The sequence below is a fragment of the Lonchura striata genome, chromosome 2, assembly GCF_050655825.1.
Source record: "Lonchura striata isolate lonStrDom1 chromosome 2, ASM5065582v1, whole genome shotgun sequence".
Lineage (NCBI taxonomy): Eukaryota > Metazoa > Chordata > Aves > Passeriformes > Estrildidae > Lonchura > Lonchura striata.
In genome coordinates, this window is record NC_140704.1 from 124,373,649 (window position 1) to 124,391,049 (window position 17,401).

Below are 17,401 nucleotides of genomic sequence, written 5' to 3' on the forward strand. Positions count from 1 at the left end.
ATCAGAGCTGCAGCCTTTGCTCTCAGATGAGTGCCCACCATTCTGCTTTGGCAGTCAGGTGGGATGAGTGCCCCTGACCTGTGTAGATGGCTACAAAATGTGCTTGGTTGCTTGGTAGACTTCACTTGGCCTGTGGATGTCCCTCTCCTGAGTCGTCACCGTCCCTGCACACCCTGCTGAGCAAACTGCCACACCATGACCTGTCCACCTGCCCTGGCCACAGTGCTCACCAGGGCTGCCTGCCTTGGGAAGAGGGATTGGCCACCATTAGTCCTGGCCTCACACATGCCAGGAGAGCAAGCCACTCTCCCAAGAGCAGCTGGCTCCTGGTGGGTCTCTGTGCTCCCCTGGGGCTTCCCTAGATGAGGAACCCCCCTGACTGCCACATTCCCCTGCTCTGCTGTAGAACACACCTGCACCACAGCTGATTACCTCAGTGGATGGCACATTTCAGTCCTATCATCGAGCTGCTCATTTGCCTAAAACACTGGAGCATACCTCCTAAAATACATATGTATAATTGCTTCATATACACAATTAAAATATTATACCTTATTATCCCTATCACAACATAATCAGCATGCAAAATCAAACATTCTTTTCAGATGTGGTTCTCTTGAGGGCACTACATCAATGTAGTTGTTCCCTCTTGCACACAATTAAAATTCAACTATAAAACAGAGAGTATGAGACATTTAAATAAAAAACTTCAATACTGAAAACCAAAAGCTCTTGTTTGGAAGCCCAAATGCTGATTTTGGAATTTAAATTTTTAGAACACTGCACTATCTTCTACTGTTTAACCTAGTACATTTCTATAACTTCATTATGAAATTACTGCTAATGCATGAAAATACTGTTTATTATGTTACTTAGATCAAATTTTGCATAAGTAAACATTACTATTTTTCTTTTTAGTATGTTAAAAGTCTTGTCATACCCCTTTAACATGCTGTTTAAAGGAATATTCCTAAAGATTGGAAATTATTTGCTATTACATCACTTTGAAATTAATTGTTCCAAATAAATCTGTGCAAGTGAAGGAAATAAGCAATTTGTTTTATTTTTTCAAAGCAATAAAGTAAGAATTAGTACAAAGGTGCAAATCTAACTGTAGTTCACCATCCAGAAACAGAATACTGACTCCAGAGCTAGATAGTGAGATCAGACTGAAGTTTCTCCATGAATTTGAAATTTTCAATTACAAATATTACTATTATTATCATTATTATTATTACATAAAGAACAACATACATAAAAATAAATTATTCATTTACCTGGCTGTACCCCCACTAAATTCAACTGATACACATTGGCATTGATTTACTTTACACTTACTAAAAATTGATTGCTGAAGTTTAGAATTTAACCTAACAAAATGACTAAATCTCTAGGCTGAGCTTTGAAAAGCCAGCCAGGTCATACATAAATCAAACTGTGCTTCAGAGATCACTGCTGCAACTCCACCCTTTGCATTCAAAATGTTCAATCAGTCTTTAGCATTTTATAAGCAGAAAAAGTATTTTCACTTGGATAACAAGAGAGCTATTCTGATTATAGAGTTTTCAGGAATGTGTTGGATGAAAGAAGGTTTTTTTAATTTAAAAACATTAACTTGTGGTATCTGGAAAAATGTGCATCATAGGCCAAAGTCATGACAGATGATTGCCTGCCTTTAAATGCCGCCTCTCTATGTGCCAAGAAGGGCTCCCTCTGAGCCTGGGTGAGACAAAGGGCATCAGCTTTCACGTTCCCACTTTGAATAAGCTCAGGCTCAAAGACACATCTACCCTGTGGGTTAGATATGTTCCAAATCCAGCTTTGCTGCTCTTCATACTACTGCTGGGCAAGGATACCCAAGCTCTGCAGGTCACTGGCAATGGTGCCTACAAATGTTTTCAATCCCAACAGCCCAGACACTTGTGCCTATGGACTGGAAAGCTTCAATCTGAGCTAGATATTTCAGACTCAGTTCTTCATCAGTGAGAACTGATGCTTTAAGCATACTAAAACTAAGTTGTCCACACTTTTCCTGAAAGCCTATCAAGCTGTGAGCAGCCTGAACTTCCAAACCACCAAGCAAGGAACTTTTGAGTTTCTGAGATGGATGTGAGGAATCTGTCCTGAGGTCACAGCCCTTGGGAAGCTGGCAGGGCAAAGTGGCAGGCCCTGCTAGCTAAATGGCCACAAACTGTGGCTCCAGGTGTCCTTCAAGAACACCATATTTCTGTGACATGTTCTAAAAACTGTGTCGTTGCTGGTGAACTGAAAGCCTCAGTCTGTGATGAGGCCCAGTCCTTACATGCTGTTTCCCACAAAGTACAGGCTCTCTTACGTGCTTTCACTGTGCACTCTGAAGGTTTGTCTGTGCACACTGAATGTGCTCTTCACTCCTTGGACAAGGTATGATCCCTCAGACTGCAGCTCATGTTCCCCAGACATAAAGATTAGGGCTCCTGTACAAGGACACGTGCACAGCTGCTCACTCCTGGGTGCCTCTTGGTATGAGGAAGGCAGACCAGGGTATAGACACAAACTATTACACTTCAGTTTGGACATACTACATAAACTGGCTTGTTGTGGTGGAAATGCAAAGAATCAGGCTTATCAGTGAGCTCCTCTACCTTCATGAACCATCTGGAGCAGTTGTTTTCTTATACATAGCTTCAAGATTCTTGAATGAATGAACAACTGTGCTGTATTGTTAAGGCTGAAACATGTCTATTAGCAGAAAATAATCTACCACCCCTAAGATGTGATTGATTAACTTCCACTAAAGTCAGTGAGGTTGACAATTGTGTATGAAGTAGCTACATATCTGGCTTTGCATAACAAATGAAAACACACTGAACTTTATTAAATATACTTAAATACAGAAAAAGTATTACTTTTTGATTCTGCTCTGGTTAAAGTGAAATATAACCAGAAATCAGAAACAGAGTTGGAAAATAACTAGCCTTGTTATATTTTTAGACAAATATGAAAAATAAGTCTTATACATGCAACTCATTGATGGTGCTTTTTATATCCAAAACAATTATATATTTAAATACAGCTACCTGAATGGAAGAAAACGCTACTCTAATTTAAAGAAACCAGCTATTTTACTGTAAGTATAAAAAATAAATACTCTAAGGAATGGAAGAAAAAAAAAGCATGTTCAATAATTTCATTACGTTCTAAGATGCCAAATCATCTGTGAGTGGTTTCTTTTTAGATGAAAAGAAATCAAAATATAGGACAGATGTTGGACAAACCACATTTGAGGTCTATCACACACTGGCATTTTTCAAATTATTTTGGCTCATCTATTGAATAAGGTGTATTTTGCTTGATTTTGAAAAGGGAAACATCAGGAAATATTTAAAGGCCAATTGCTGCCAATTAACTTTGATCAGCAAAAGTTGCATTTGAATCTTTTAGATTCTTTTGCTGTCTGGAATAACACACTATTCTAAAATCTAGCAAAACAACAACTTGATGATTAATGTGTGTTGGCAGCCCCACCACAAGCTTGCTTAACAGCTGGATTTTAAATAAACAGCTGTCTTCACTATGATGGGAAAGAAATCTGACTGTTTTCATGTTTTTGCGTTATTAAAATGTGATCAGAAATTGCTTTTTTCCCTTTTAAGATGAAACAGCCAGGCATTACAGTGACAGTCTCTTTCAGCAGTTTGGAGAACTCTGGAACAATCTCCCAAGCATTGCCAAACCATAGGCTGTGTAGGCTAAAAAAGCCCTTGGCAAGGCACCCGCAGCTTCTCGCTGCAGGCAGAGGCACCCTGGCACAGAACAGCCCGTGCTTGCTGCAGGCACAGCAGCCCCGGGAACAGCTCACAGACAGCCCATACAACATTTATGATGTCCCTCGGGGCTAAGGTAACATTCACCCACCGTGGGATGTAAGCAAGAAATCTGTACCCAGCCATCAACGGTTTATAGAAGCTGGAGTTTAATATTTAATGGCCTTTGCAGACTATTGAATTCTGTATGTTTATAGGTTACCTCGGTGTATCCACTTCTGAAACTGTCTACTATCATCACAACTGCTAAAACCTGTGAGGAGAAAACTCTACCATTTAAACGGTAGTAACTTTTGAAGGCCAGTGCAGACATTTAGTATAGTTATTATTATCTATCCTAATGACTAAATGATACAGCTATTTTCTAAGCATTTCCGTATTGAAACTCTGCAAATAATTGTCAAACCATTTAACAACACATAAAACCAGACAAATATTAGATATTAGATAATCTCTGTGTATTTTAAAAGAATGAATACTTACTTCTAAATCGTTAAAGAACAGATGTGTGTCTGCCAAATTGAAAATCATCTCTTCCATTCGGAGTCCAAGGGACACAGAAGTGGGAGGATCCTTAAAGAAGAAATTAAGCAAGTACATAATCAATACTGTGCCTAACATACATACCCAAACACAGACTGGAAGAACAGCTTTTTATAACTACAACACTTCCCAGTAACACTCCAAAATATGACTTAAACTCAACTGACTCCTTGATTTTGCAGTGGGACTTCTGTGGTCACCCTCATGCATCCCTGGCACTGGCTCTTTGCTCTCTGTGCAGAAAGGGAAAATCCATTTCACATAAACCTTCTCCAGATTCTACAACTGTTCCAAGTTTTATGATCAATCAGTGGTATGATAATACTATTGTTACTAAAAATAAACCGATCACAAATAACAGGATTCAGTTCTGGGAATACCTAGTGACTTTAAAGCAAAGAACTATTGATGTTTTATTTTCAAATTGTAATTATATTCAAAACCACTCCTTGATTGTCAAAAAAGCTTTAATTATGTTTCCAGTTTGGCCCACCCATGCAGAGTGAACAAAACTATTGTTTGTTATTAATACATAACACACTAACTTCTCTACAGAAATTACCGTAACAACTTACTCCTTACTGAGCTAATAAACTCAAAAAGCATGTTCAGCATTGTGGTTACCAAATGCATTACAGATGTTTGTCTTGTTTTGATTTTTTTGGTGTTTTATATATTTTCAATCTGAAAAATCGAAAAGAGAGCCTAATACATACATTTGATATAGAGTTTCTCATTTATAATGCCAAGTCTATCCAAGAGCACAGGAGCATGAGTTTGGAAGAAAATGCTGTATTACCCCATAATAGCCTCTATTAATAATGTTAGTTTGTTAGGAATTATATTTTAAATAGAATTGAAGAAGTGGCAACCCGTATTTTACTTAAAATTCAAAACTTGATGACAAGTCACAGTTAAAAAACAAGATATGCAGTCCTCAGTTTCTTTTTCCACCTCTCAATCAAATTAATAGGTGCTTCAACATGATCTCTGAACTTTCCAACATTTTTCTGTAACTACTGGTTAAAAAGACAAAATACGTCAGTAGTAGAGTGCTGGAAAAGAATGGTGATTTGGCAGTCTGGTTGCCTTCTGGAAATGCCAAAACCCAAGAACTGCTATCCAGAGAAAGAATTTTTGAAATTTCAAAGCAAAGCTACATTGAGCAGACAAAACATCTATTCTTGAACTCACATTCATTAAGAATAAGTTTTTAAAATTAAAAAAAAAAAAAAGCCCTTATAAACGGGGAAAAAAATTGCATCATACTATTTTGATGAACTTTGCCCCTAAAAATAAGTCTTTTATTTAAACTAGCACAGCCAAAGGGAAAAAAAAATAAAAAGGAATTTTGGCTTCTTAGTTCAAATGGAAAGACTTTGAAATATGAACAAAAGTATTCTGTCTCTCTCTTAATATTGCTCTATTTGTAGACCTACTACTTCCTCTGCTTTACTTTAGTAGGCATGTGAGGTGGAACACAGGTGGTATTTTCTCTCTATCTCAGCCTGAGGCTTCTTCTCCCTTTGACTTTTCTGCTTATCTTTGTGCCCAGTTAGCAGCTCATCCTCCTACACAGTTCATCTGACTTCTTTTTTTTTAACAGACAAAGATTTCTGTTGTACCTGAGCAGTAACAGAAGACACCTCAAAGGAGCCTCTGCTCTAGTTATTAAAGGAATTAGATGGGCTAAAGGTCTAAGATGCAAATGAAGATTACTAGCTACATCTTGATTACCAACTACTAATGCAACAAGGTAGAAATAATTCCCTTCTGACTTCCATCCCTAAATAGGAACATCATTTTGAAAGCAGAATAAACGGGCAACAGAGCATAACTAGTATGAACACATTTGACTAATTTTAAATGGATGGCTGCAAATATATATATTTCACATTTCAGTGTACACAACTTGCTTTTTTATTATTAAACATTTTTATCACATTTCTGAGTCGGTATAAAGGGGGTTTTGTAAAGCTTTCTACCCATTTTAATCCAAGGTATTTTTACATGGCAGAAAAAAAACAGGACGGTTTTCTCCAAACTAATACTAAAATTAAGTAATTTATTAGGTTAATTTAATTATGCAGAAAAAATATAAGAAACTCATTGGCACCTACTGAAAGTGTCAGATTAAATAACACAAACTAAATGGATTGCTTTACAAATACAGCTTAACTCTTAGTTTAAATACAATCTTTTTGTATAGGAAGTTCGACTTAACACAAAAACTATGTTAAACTGCGGCTCTCGATAGCTACATATTTAATGGAAGCAAAAACCTTATCTGCATTAGCGTTTTAAATATCTGTGTAGTCACACACTTGCAATTGCTCTAATGAAAAGAACAGGAACCTTGGTTTAAAGCATCATCCAATATTAAACTCTGCCATCAGACATTACAGTGGGGGCTGTAAACTAAAAAAAGACAAGGCTAGAACAAGGTTTTAAAAAAATAATCCCATACCCAGCCTTCTTTTGCAATTTTAAACCACTAATTGCTAACTAATTATTGTGAGGTGTCACACAATGAGTAGGAAAGCTAACAATCTCTTCTTGTGGCCTGGGATTTGCAGGTTCAGTCAGTGTCTTTTCAGGTATGGTCAAAATCAGGTACAAATCTCTGAGGGAGGTACAGTTTAACTAAAGAAAAGAAATACCAATGTCAAACTGCTTAAGTAGGCCTTTTGTTTTGAATACTGGCATTGGAGCCAAAACATTGCCTGTATGTCATTTCTAAATTCTACCTACTTGATTTCTTTGTTTTGTGGAGAAACAAGAAGCTGAAAAACAGGAAAGTTCACTTTGGGTACCAGGCTTATTTTCCACTTAAGCCTACAGGTCACAAATGAAGGGTTAAGTGAAACCAGGCTTTGTTTTTCTCTATTTCTAAAGTATATTAAACCACAATAAAATAGCTTATAATTTAAAGGAAAATTCCTTTAAAAACTCTGCATATAACTGCTTTCACTGAGGTTGGAAATGTAAAGATCACAGTATTCTGTGCCAATTCTGAGATGTATTTTCACCTGCTCCAAGATCCTAAAGGGCTCCAACTTTTTCCAAATGCCCAAACATAATCAGTCCTAATGTCAGTTAAACTAACAGGTAACTTTATATTTGATCAATATATATCTCTCTGTACATATTTAAAAAATCCAAAAGCAAATTAAAATGTTGTGGGGTTTTTTGTCTAATCTTCTGGAAGGGCAGATTCTTAAGAGTTTCATACATTTCCGTTAAATTCACTAAATTCAAATAATCTTTAAATAAAAATGTAGTGCTTTATGGAGTAATTTTTGCCATGACTGAGCAAACTGAAAAATAAAGGTGTTATTTTGTTACAACAAAACTGAAGGAAAAAAGCAGGAAGAAATTAGAGCACAACAGTAGCTAAAGGAAGGCAGGCGATAAAAACAGATGAAAAGTACAAAGATACAGAAAAAAATGGCACAAGGAAGAAGTTAGGAAGAATGAAGCAGGGTATTAGGCAAAGAAAATCAATCCCTTCAGCAGCAAGGCTGCACATCATTCATAGTCATTCACCATGAAACTTGCTCAGGCATTATGAAAAGAGCTGAATGCTAAGTTGCCAAATCCCCTATTATTTAATTAGGACATTTTTGTTTGTTTGAAGATCCAGCTTTTGTATTTTAATGATTATGTGATCACCCTAGATTTAATTTTTTAAAAGGGCATTTCTAGCCCTCACCATAGTGCAGATTTATAGGAGAACATGATGCTAGATTGCTCATAAACAAGAATACAGGTGAAAAGAACAATAATTCCCCTCAACATTCTTTTTTTCTGATTAACTTATGATCTGGATTTCTGATTTTAAAGGTCATTAATCACAGGCAAACACTCTTTTAAAAACATGCACCTTCTGATGCCACAAATAAATCCTAAAATTCTCATATTTTACCATGTTTGCTTTGAACATTTGATACTGTCTTTCTCTAACATCCTTGGATATTACTAACTGTTGTCTGAAGCTGTCAATAACCCAAGAGAAACTCTGATTTGAATGAACCCTTAAGAAAACAAAACCAGAATGGCAGTTTCATGACATCATCCGAGAGCCATGGACAGGCATGTTGCTACCCCTCACCAAAAGATTTTGTACTTAACCAAAGATTAAGCAGTAATGCTATCATTCCCCTCAACATCAACAGTTGGCTGTCATTTAAAAATGCAGGAATATTACTCCAGATGCCATGTAACCAGAGCCAGCTGGGCAAAAGCTACATCGTGTGGAAACAGTGCCAACAGTGATGGAGCTGCAACCAGGAGTCAGCCCCCTCCTTGCAGCGAACATATTTATATCTCTCTGCAACTGAATCCCAGCCACTTTCCTCAACTTCAACCATCCAGCAATAAAGTGTTTATGTTCAGGCCACAATTAATGAATCCACTACAGGGAACTAGTAACAAATGGAAAAAATATGCTCACATTAGTACTTCTATGGCAGTGACTAATTAATTAGGCTTTTCCAGCACTACTCTGCTGGCCAAAAGCCAGTGGTGAGATTCTGTTGTCACTCAGCTTTTTAGTGAGCACTGGGACTTTTCTCCTCATTCTGAACTAAATTGTCATAGATTTTAGGATACCACAGAAAAGCTGGTTTTAGTTTGAAAAATGGAAAATAACTTTCAGTAAATATTTAATACTCTTCTACAGTGCTTTTGTCCATACATATCCATACAACAATAGTCAAAACATTTAAGTTCTAGTTTCTTTTTACTATCTAAATATAAACTAACAACACCTAGGAAACCAAGGTTGCTGAATTAACTAAATATAAACTAACAACACCTAGGAAACCAAGGCTGCTGAATTCACTTGCTTTTCTGACATCTAATGAAAAAAACCTTATTATTTTCCTTAAACAGATACACTGTTATTACAGTAAACGCTTCTGCAAAAAAATCTTACCTGAACAAGCAAGAAAGTAGTACTGCTTTAGATTTACATAGTACAAAAAGCTATTGAGAGAAACTCAGAACCTGACCCAGGCACAGACTGAACTGGATTTAGCTTTGCCCTTCACTCGGCTGGGTGTAGGGTAAAATCTTTTAGTGCTAAATAGAAGTTTTACAAGAAGACAGAGGCATTACATGAAGCCAGACAAAACTTTGTAGTTGTTCTTTACATGTAGAATTTTTTGAGGTTAACAAAAAAAATCACATTCCAGTTCTAACTCCCAGGAGGTGAATGTAAAAGGCTACAACAGATTTTAGCACAAGCTGTTAGCTTTCAAATACAATCCTGACAAAAAGAAGTCTGAACTCATAAGGACATACCATTCATAAACTGTTCTTATTAACCTAAAATCATGTTTCTCTTCTGAGAATTACCAAGGAAATCTGCTGTCTGTAGACATATTCATCTGTTCAGTTATGATTTAGAGAATGTGCATAATATAAAGCTTTGACTCATAAAAAGACTTTTGAAAACATCAGCCAATATTTAGATTTAGAAAAATATCAAATATTTATATTTTAAAATCAAATATTTAGTTTAAAAAAAAAATAAAATCAAAGATAAAAAATTTTAGACTGATGTGGCCATATCCAAAAGCATTCTTCCTCTTCCCCTCTCAATACAGAGCACAGCAAATCCATCATAGCAATCATTCCTGAAAGTTCTTCACTCTCTGAGGGGACATAGACATTTGCAGATTTTGATTATATCAACAGGTTTCAGACAACCTGTATCTAAAAAACAAACCTCAAGTGTTCAAAGTATTACTCCCAATGCTATTTAAATATGTACTGAATACGAGAGCTGAGTAACTGCAAAGCATGGACATGTGAAACAGCTTGATATTTTTTGGTCTTGTAACACCAGTTTGCCTCTAAAAATCAACAAATGTTCTGGTATTCCTTGTGTATCAACCATAAACCAGCAAATATTACTGAACATTTCCATCAGTTTCTTGACACTTACCCTTCCATATCTGTTAGCATAGGACCCTGTAAGCAAGGAATGGAAAATGATGATTGTCTCATCCAAATCCCAAATGAATACTCTCTGTAAAAAGAGAATCAAATCAATGTGTTCCTTTGTGAAGCTAATACTTGAAATGGAAAGTTAAAATTTGAATCAGTAAGCACACAAATGGGAAAACTGTACAGAAATGGTTGCATATTAAAATCATAGCTTCCCTGCCATTTATTTTTAAAACTAACAAGTTTTTGGTTTTTTTTTTTCCTGGGGTAGGATAATACAATCTCTTAGCTTTTTACTACAATTGCTATTAAATCAAATCCTTCTATTAGAATAGAATTATAATATAGTCAAATTTACACAGAAAATGAGATTGTACAATGTAATTTTTGAAGCTTGATCTGAGATTGAAACTGAAATAAACAGGAGAAGCATCTGAAAATTAAATCTTCAGGGTTAGAATTCTGTATTTCTTACAAAACAAAAATCTTACAAAAATTCATGTAAGTGCCTTTAAAAATTATGTCTAAAACCAAAACAAAGCAGATTGCTGCTAGGCACTTTATTTCCCTTATGTTAATTTCAATGCATTTGAGGCATCTGAAGAACAAAAACTATGAGCTTGGATGATGTATGTATAAAACTTATGGCATCAGCAAATCTTTTGCTTAGAGACAATGGAAAATACGTGTTTTAAATTTGTTCTCTGACCACACACAAAATGATAACTTAATGAAAAATAATATGTTCAAATACAAACATTTTAAATCCTGGTGAGATTGTATTTCCCATGATGAGAAAAGGGGTGAGCTTCTGGAAAGGAAAAGTAATGCAGTGTAGACACTTATAGCTGTGGTGTGTCATTGGAGATGTGTTCTCAACATAAACTATGGGCCAGTGGGAGGAATGCAAGCAGAGCATGAGAGAACAAACCCCACTATTGTGCTAGAAGTGTCTCATGTCCAAATAAAAACCTTTCTTTGCCTTGGGAAAAGTTTGCTTTTTTTTTTTTCCCTTTTTTTTTCCTTTTGTTTCATTTTATTTTGTTTGTTTGTTTGCTTTGTTTAATCAAAGGGAGAAAGAGAGACCCAGTATTTTTCCAGGTAAGTAGAAGCTCTTCCTGAAATAGATTCTTTAGAAGAACAATCCCATTTTCTATGAAAATACTGTTAGAAAAAAGGGAGTTTCAATGCCACTTTATTTTTGATGCATAAATAACACTTCTTTGTGCAAAATAATGATAAAGTTCTGTAACAGGCCAAAGACATTTAATATACAGTACCTCCAGATCAGAGTCAGGTGGTGGAGAAGGATTGTTGTTTCTTCTGCCACGTCCACGTGATTTCCCATCTGAGCTACGACGCAATCGATCTGAATCTGAATCTTTGATGGGGGTTGAGGGACTGTGGATTGTACTGTATTCTGCCGTGGTAAAGAAAGAACACTTTTACCTTTCAGCTCAATGTTCAAAATGTTCAACTTACTTGCTTACACCAAACCCAGTTCTAACTAAAAAAATTAAATATAAAACAGTAAGTGGTCATATTGATTCATAAATTAATTCAATCTAGCTCAAATTATATGTAAAAAGAGTGATAGATGATTTCAGTAAACACCGATAAAAAAACTTCATTGCTTCATTTCTTCAATTATTACAAGATTAAGCAAACAATTTTAAGGGATATCAGTTTTTCATAAAACAACATTAATTTAACTCTAGCTTTTCAAACTTAAATATCTTAAATGCTTTAAAATAACTTTCATGATGACAGGTAAGAAAAGACCAACCAGGTGTGAAAAAAACCCAGACATATATAAACTGAAAAATTTTCCAAATTGCCTGGTTGGAGACTCTTTTAGATTGCTACATTTGAGCCAGAAGAATAGAATTACTCTTAAATATAGCACAAATTAGAATATTTATTTTCCTAATGTAATTTAAATTAATAAGCATTAAATATGTATCAACTATGAAGATGACATTTCTAGTGTTTTTCAAAGGCCTAATCAACACTGAACACTTCTAATGAGTACCTTCAAGACAGGATACAAATCTTTACAAACAGTATTGCATGCTAATTAGTATGCTCCAGCAACATTTATTTATAAGAATATTTACTGGTATTGAACAGGTGAAAAAAGAGTGATGATTCATGTAGTTAAGAACAACAGCTTTTTCTGAAAACATGCAAGTTTGAAGGCATTTTGCTACTCTTAACATCCATAGACTCTATCACAGTGAATGCTTGCATATTAACATAGCAGATATTGAGCATCAGTCATCCTTCCCATTAATTTAATTAGCAGTACCATAGTCCTTAGAAATGCAACAACACATTTTTAAATCTCTTTTGGAAACTTCCTTTCACAGTCTGAATTTAATAAATACTTTTATTTTTATGGTTATCGTGATTTCTTTTATTTTTTCATAAAAACACTACTTTAGTGAAGGCAGCTGCAATTTTTATGGTTCTCAATTTTACTGCTCAGTTAAATATTAACTACTCTTTAGAGTTCAGTAGATACAAAATTTTTGTTTGAATCTGCCTAGACCACAGCATTTCAGCTTGAGCAGACAGGTATACTTCTCACACAAGGGATTCTCTCTCCTAGGAAAACATCCTGTTGAGGTCAGAGGTTAAATTAAAGAGGAGACTCTGGACATCTGTGTAGCACCACATATGCACAATTACTCAAAATAATAACAGTTACTTGTGCTGAATGAAAGGAAAAGGTCTTGAAAGTCTCATGCTCAGCCTTCAAATCCACACTTATTGAGAATTAGCACAGCTTACATATTTCACATTATAGATTTACCTAAATATACCTGATTACATCAAACAAAGCAGAACAAATTAAGATGTAACCCAAGGTTAAGCACAGAATCTTCTGAAGACACCTGACCTATAATAAAAGAGTGATTCTGCATGTGTCAAACAACAAAATTATCCAGCTACATTTATCTACACATCCCAATAATATGCATATTTTCCTATGACAATGCACACTGCAGAATATTTATTTGAAGTACTTAAACTTTGAATGCTGACTGCTCTTTCACCTACTGTACTTAACCATAAATAAGAAATTGTAACAAATAGTATCAATTTTCCCAGTTAATTTTTCTGCTATACACTATTTTGATTATTATAATCTTAAATAAAAAGAGAAAGAAAATTATGCACAAAAGGCTTGAAAGAAATTATAACCCCATAAAATAAACAGACCAGAATTTCTTCAACAGGTATACTGGCCAATAATGTTCTAAATATGTACTTCAAAACTTAGATACAATGAAAAATTGCATTTCCTATTGACTAATTTAAATTACAGCTGCTCTTGGTCTCTGACACTGTTTTCAGGAGTGTGGCTTTAGTTCCCAGTTTTAGAAATGTTTCTTACAGATATGCTATGCCTAAAAGTTTTAAGTATTAAACTTGCTGGAGTAATACTAAAACAAGTAGGGAACAGGTAAGATGGAAAGAGTATAAGCAAAACTTCATGACAAATAAACAAACAAGGAAACCTAAACGAATGAGGACGCAGAGCAGAGCATGGTGAGGGCAGGAATGAAAGTCTGTCTGTAAGAGGCATCCAGCTCTCCATGTTTGCAAACACCTTTCACTTATGAATACTTCATTCAAAATTTCAAACACAGGGCTGCAGGTTTGGGTGGAGGCTCAATTCCATTTCCACTTCACAGGTAATCTGTGTGGATGCACCAGACTCTTATCTGACAGAAAGACCCTGCCTCAGGACCCCTTCTCGGGACCACTGTACTTCCATCATTCCCAAGAAAGATTTTTCTGTCCTGCTCTTACGGATCTCTCCAGCAAATCTCTGCTGCTTGGACAGCTGTGTCATCAGAACATACAACTTCAGCATTTATTACAGCAGTAGAAGTTTAATTTGTGAAAGTAGGGGGGAAATTAATTCCTTCATTGTATCTCGATGCATTTGAAGACTGTCCACAGATCCCCTTTGTTGTTAACCCTTCCCTATCAATCTTCTTTTTTAGGCTCTGATTCTCATTCTTTACAGTCTCACCAAACTGGACAAAATAATGCAAAGCAAAATCAAACATAGCTTGACTTCCTGAAATGTTCCACAGGCTACCCTCCCCTGGACACCACTTGGCCAGAAGAAATTTGCATTTTCTACAGTATTTCCATAAATATTAGATTGGGCATTCCTAGATCATCCCCTGAGGGGAAGAAGTGACATTGAACTGTTTCTTTCCTGAATACTTGGCCAAACCTTGCACATGACTGAACAAGCAACATCGCCAATACCTGCAACTTCTGAGCCTGCTCAGGAGATCAGTGTTACAAACAGCGTGACAGACAGCAGTAACCAGTGGGGGAAAACATGACATTGTGTGCAAGAAACTTTTTCCATATATGTGAAGGAAAGCTTCCCTGTGCATGGCTGCGTCACCAGCATCCAATGGTCACTCTCAGGGCCTCATAAGGAAACCCAGTTAAAGAATTCAGTGTCCTCCTGAGCCCTGAGCCTCAACAAGCCCAGCCCTGACAAATTCTGGAAAAAGAAAAACAACAGTGGCTGAGGGTACTCTGTGTGCCACTAATATCTGGAGCGCTGAGAACAGTCTGCAGGGAAAGGTAGAGCCTGGAAGAAGCTGCCAACATTCCCCGTCCCACATTTGTGCAGTTCATCATTCCTGCCTAAATGTATACCTCACACCTGCTCCTATTCAGATCACATCTCCATATTTTGAGTTCTCATCCCATCTCCAAAGGCCTCGCAGCCCCTCTCAGCATGGTGTCATCTACATATTTAATAGGCAAACACATTCTGTTCCATCACATAATGATTAATGAAAATGTGGTCTGGTGCTAGGCCCAAGGCAGACACTGAGGAATGCTGCTGTAGCCATCCCTCTGTTTTAACAGTGAGCTCTCACTGACTCCTCTCTGGACATGATTTCCTAAACAGCTTTTTATGCTTCTGCTATAATTCCTGCCAAACTGCTTTAGCCTAGCTTGCTTTTAAAATTGTTAAGAGAAAAGATTTAAACTGCCAGGGCATCGAAAGACTTGCTGAAGTCAATTTACATACCCACAAATCATGTTATCACTATACTCATTGCTCTATGATCATTGGTTAATTTGTTCAACTTCACCTGATTTCATGGTACCAGACATACTTTAATACTAGCCAAGTGAAATGATGATTTTTCTGAAGCACTGAATTCAATTTTATCCTGTCCTTGAGCATCACAAACACAAGAAAGTGCAGGAGAAAACCCTGCTCTCCAAATAATCATGAGCAGAGAAGATGGTGAGGATCAGATCTATTGCCTGTCCAACACAAAAGCAAGATCACGGAAGGGATCTGGCAGCAGCCTGATTAAATACGAGTTCAGGTAAGAGCTATAAGATTTGTACACATTTTGCCAAAAAAAACCCCATGCCAGACTCCCAAAATATTACATGGGTTCAAGAGGGGCCTGAAGACATCCCTGGAAATGAAGCATTCAAGGGTGCTACAGCTGCACCACATTAGCAAGTTGGATCTACGGGATCAAGCAAGTGGTGATAACTACATCAGGCTCTGCTGGCTGTTTCTGAGAGGTTATTGCAGTGCAAGTGAATTCTGATCTAATCTCCTGGGCATCCTCAGTAGGGGCTGGAGCAATTAGTTGTTCTGGAGGACACCTCCCAGGTTAGCTTTGACTGGCAGGACTCCACTTGGGTACCCTAGGACCGCTCTGCTGAGCCAAAGCTTCACATCAAAAAAGACCCTACTCAAAATTAAAATGCTAATGCAGGCACACCCTAAACACATGAACAATAGCAGGTCTGGAGTTCCCCTGAGACAAAAATGTCTGGGATCTGGAAAAGTGCTTAGGGCAAATCTTACACAAGCCTAGCCTGTCCTTGATGCTCCTGAGATGCCTGCTGATGGCCCCTGCAGCAGGCAGGGCACAGCCTGGTGGATCCATCAGTCTGGACTGCCACAGCCAGTGCAGTGGCTCTGGGTTGCAATGCCTTCAGAAAATCGTATCAATAATGCACCAACAGTTATTTTTCTGCATCCATCATTTTAGATCTCCCTGCTACAGCAACTCTCTGTTCTCTGTTCCAGGCAGACACTAAATGTTACAGCTTATTTCTGCTCCACAGCCTCTTCTGAACCTTGGGTAAGTGTAAAAGACCCACTCTTGACTTCTACAGTCAGACAGAAAAAAAAAAAAAATAGGCCCAGATTCTATAAATATCTTATTTTCTAGGTGAGACTGTTACTCTCCGGCTTCTGACCTAGTAGCAACCCCTGCAGCATACAGTGACATTAAGCCTGACAAAAACATAATTGTGACGATTAAAATATGTTTAAATTCTGGTTTAACTAAAATACATGAACCATACTGTATCAGATTTTCCTCTATGCTTCAAGGCACCCTAAAACTGCAACTTGACATAAGGGTTCATCAGCTTGTACTTCCCTTTATACATCACTGGACAGTGTTGATGGTTTTGTCACACAGAACAATTTTCCATCATCTCAAAAATAAAAACATCTTGATTATTTATGAACAGACAGTACAGCTCCAAAAACAGCATTTGCAACACCATATTCTGTAATTAATTTCTGTTTGTTATGAAAATCCCCCCGTAGTAATTGCTGCATTTTCTTACTGTTGATTTTGATGTAAAGCAATAGTGTTCAATGACAAATCTGGGGCAAACTGGCTATGCCAGAAAGCCCAAAATCAAGTGAGTCTCTAGATAAATCCAGATGGTGTGTGTGTGGGTAGAGCTTTTGCTGTTGACAAAGGCATTGCAAATTTTATCAGACTTTTTCCCTACTACACTGAAAGGTTATGCAAAAAACAGTAAACATACATTATCAAAGTAATCATATCTCATGTCACAATGTAAATTACATGCATGAGGTGGGTCCAGGATAGTTAGTACAGTCAAATGTCTCTGCAAGTAGCTATGTACAAAAAATTTTCCATTTAGATTGTGCCAAGATTAATGGCACAATGGCCCTTAAATCTTATATTTAATTTTGCCAATGTTATTTCAACTCCTGTGTACCAGAATAAAAATACAAAATTCAAGTAATTTGAATATGC

The 17,401-nt window shown here is 36.7% G+C and overlaps 1 protein-coding gene across 38 annotated transcripts in view; it reads right to left on the reverse strand.

Annotated features, from left to right (window-relative positions):
• Positions 1 to 17,401, reverse strand: part of EYA1 (EYA transcriptional coactivator and phosphatase 1) — a 152,980-nt gene that overhangs the window by 30,391 nt on the left and 105,188 nt on the right. For all 38 annotated transcript variants that reach the window (XM_085572233.1, XM_085572231.1, XM_085572232.1 and 35 more), the window contains 3 exons: positions 11,582 to 11,721; positions 10,300 to 10,383; positions 4,290 to 4,379 (listed from right to left, as the gene is read on the reverse strand). In XM_085572233.1, the coding sequence (XP_085428359.1) occupies positions 4,290 to 4,379; positions 10,300 to 10,383; positions 11,582 to 11,721 (314 nt within the window). The remainder of the gene's footprint in view (positions 1 to 4,289; positions 4,380 to 10,299; positions 10,384 to 11,581; positions 11,722 to 17,401) is intronic.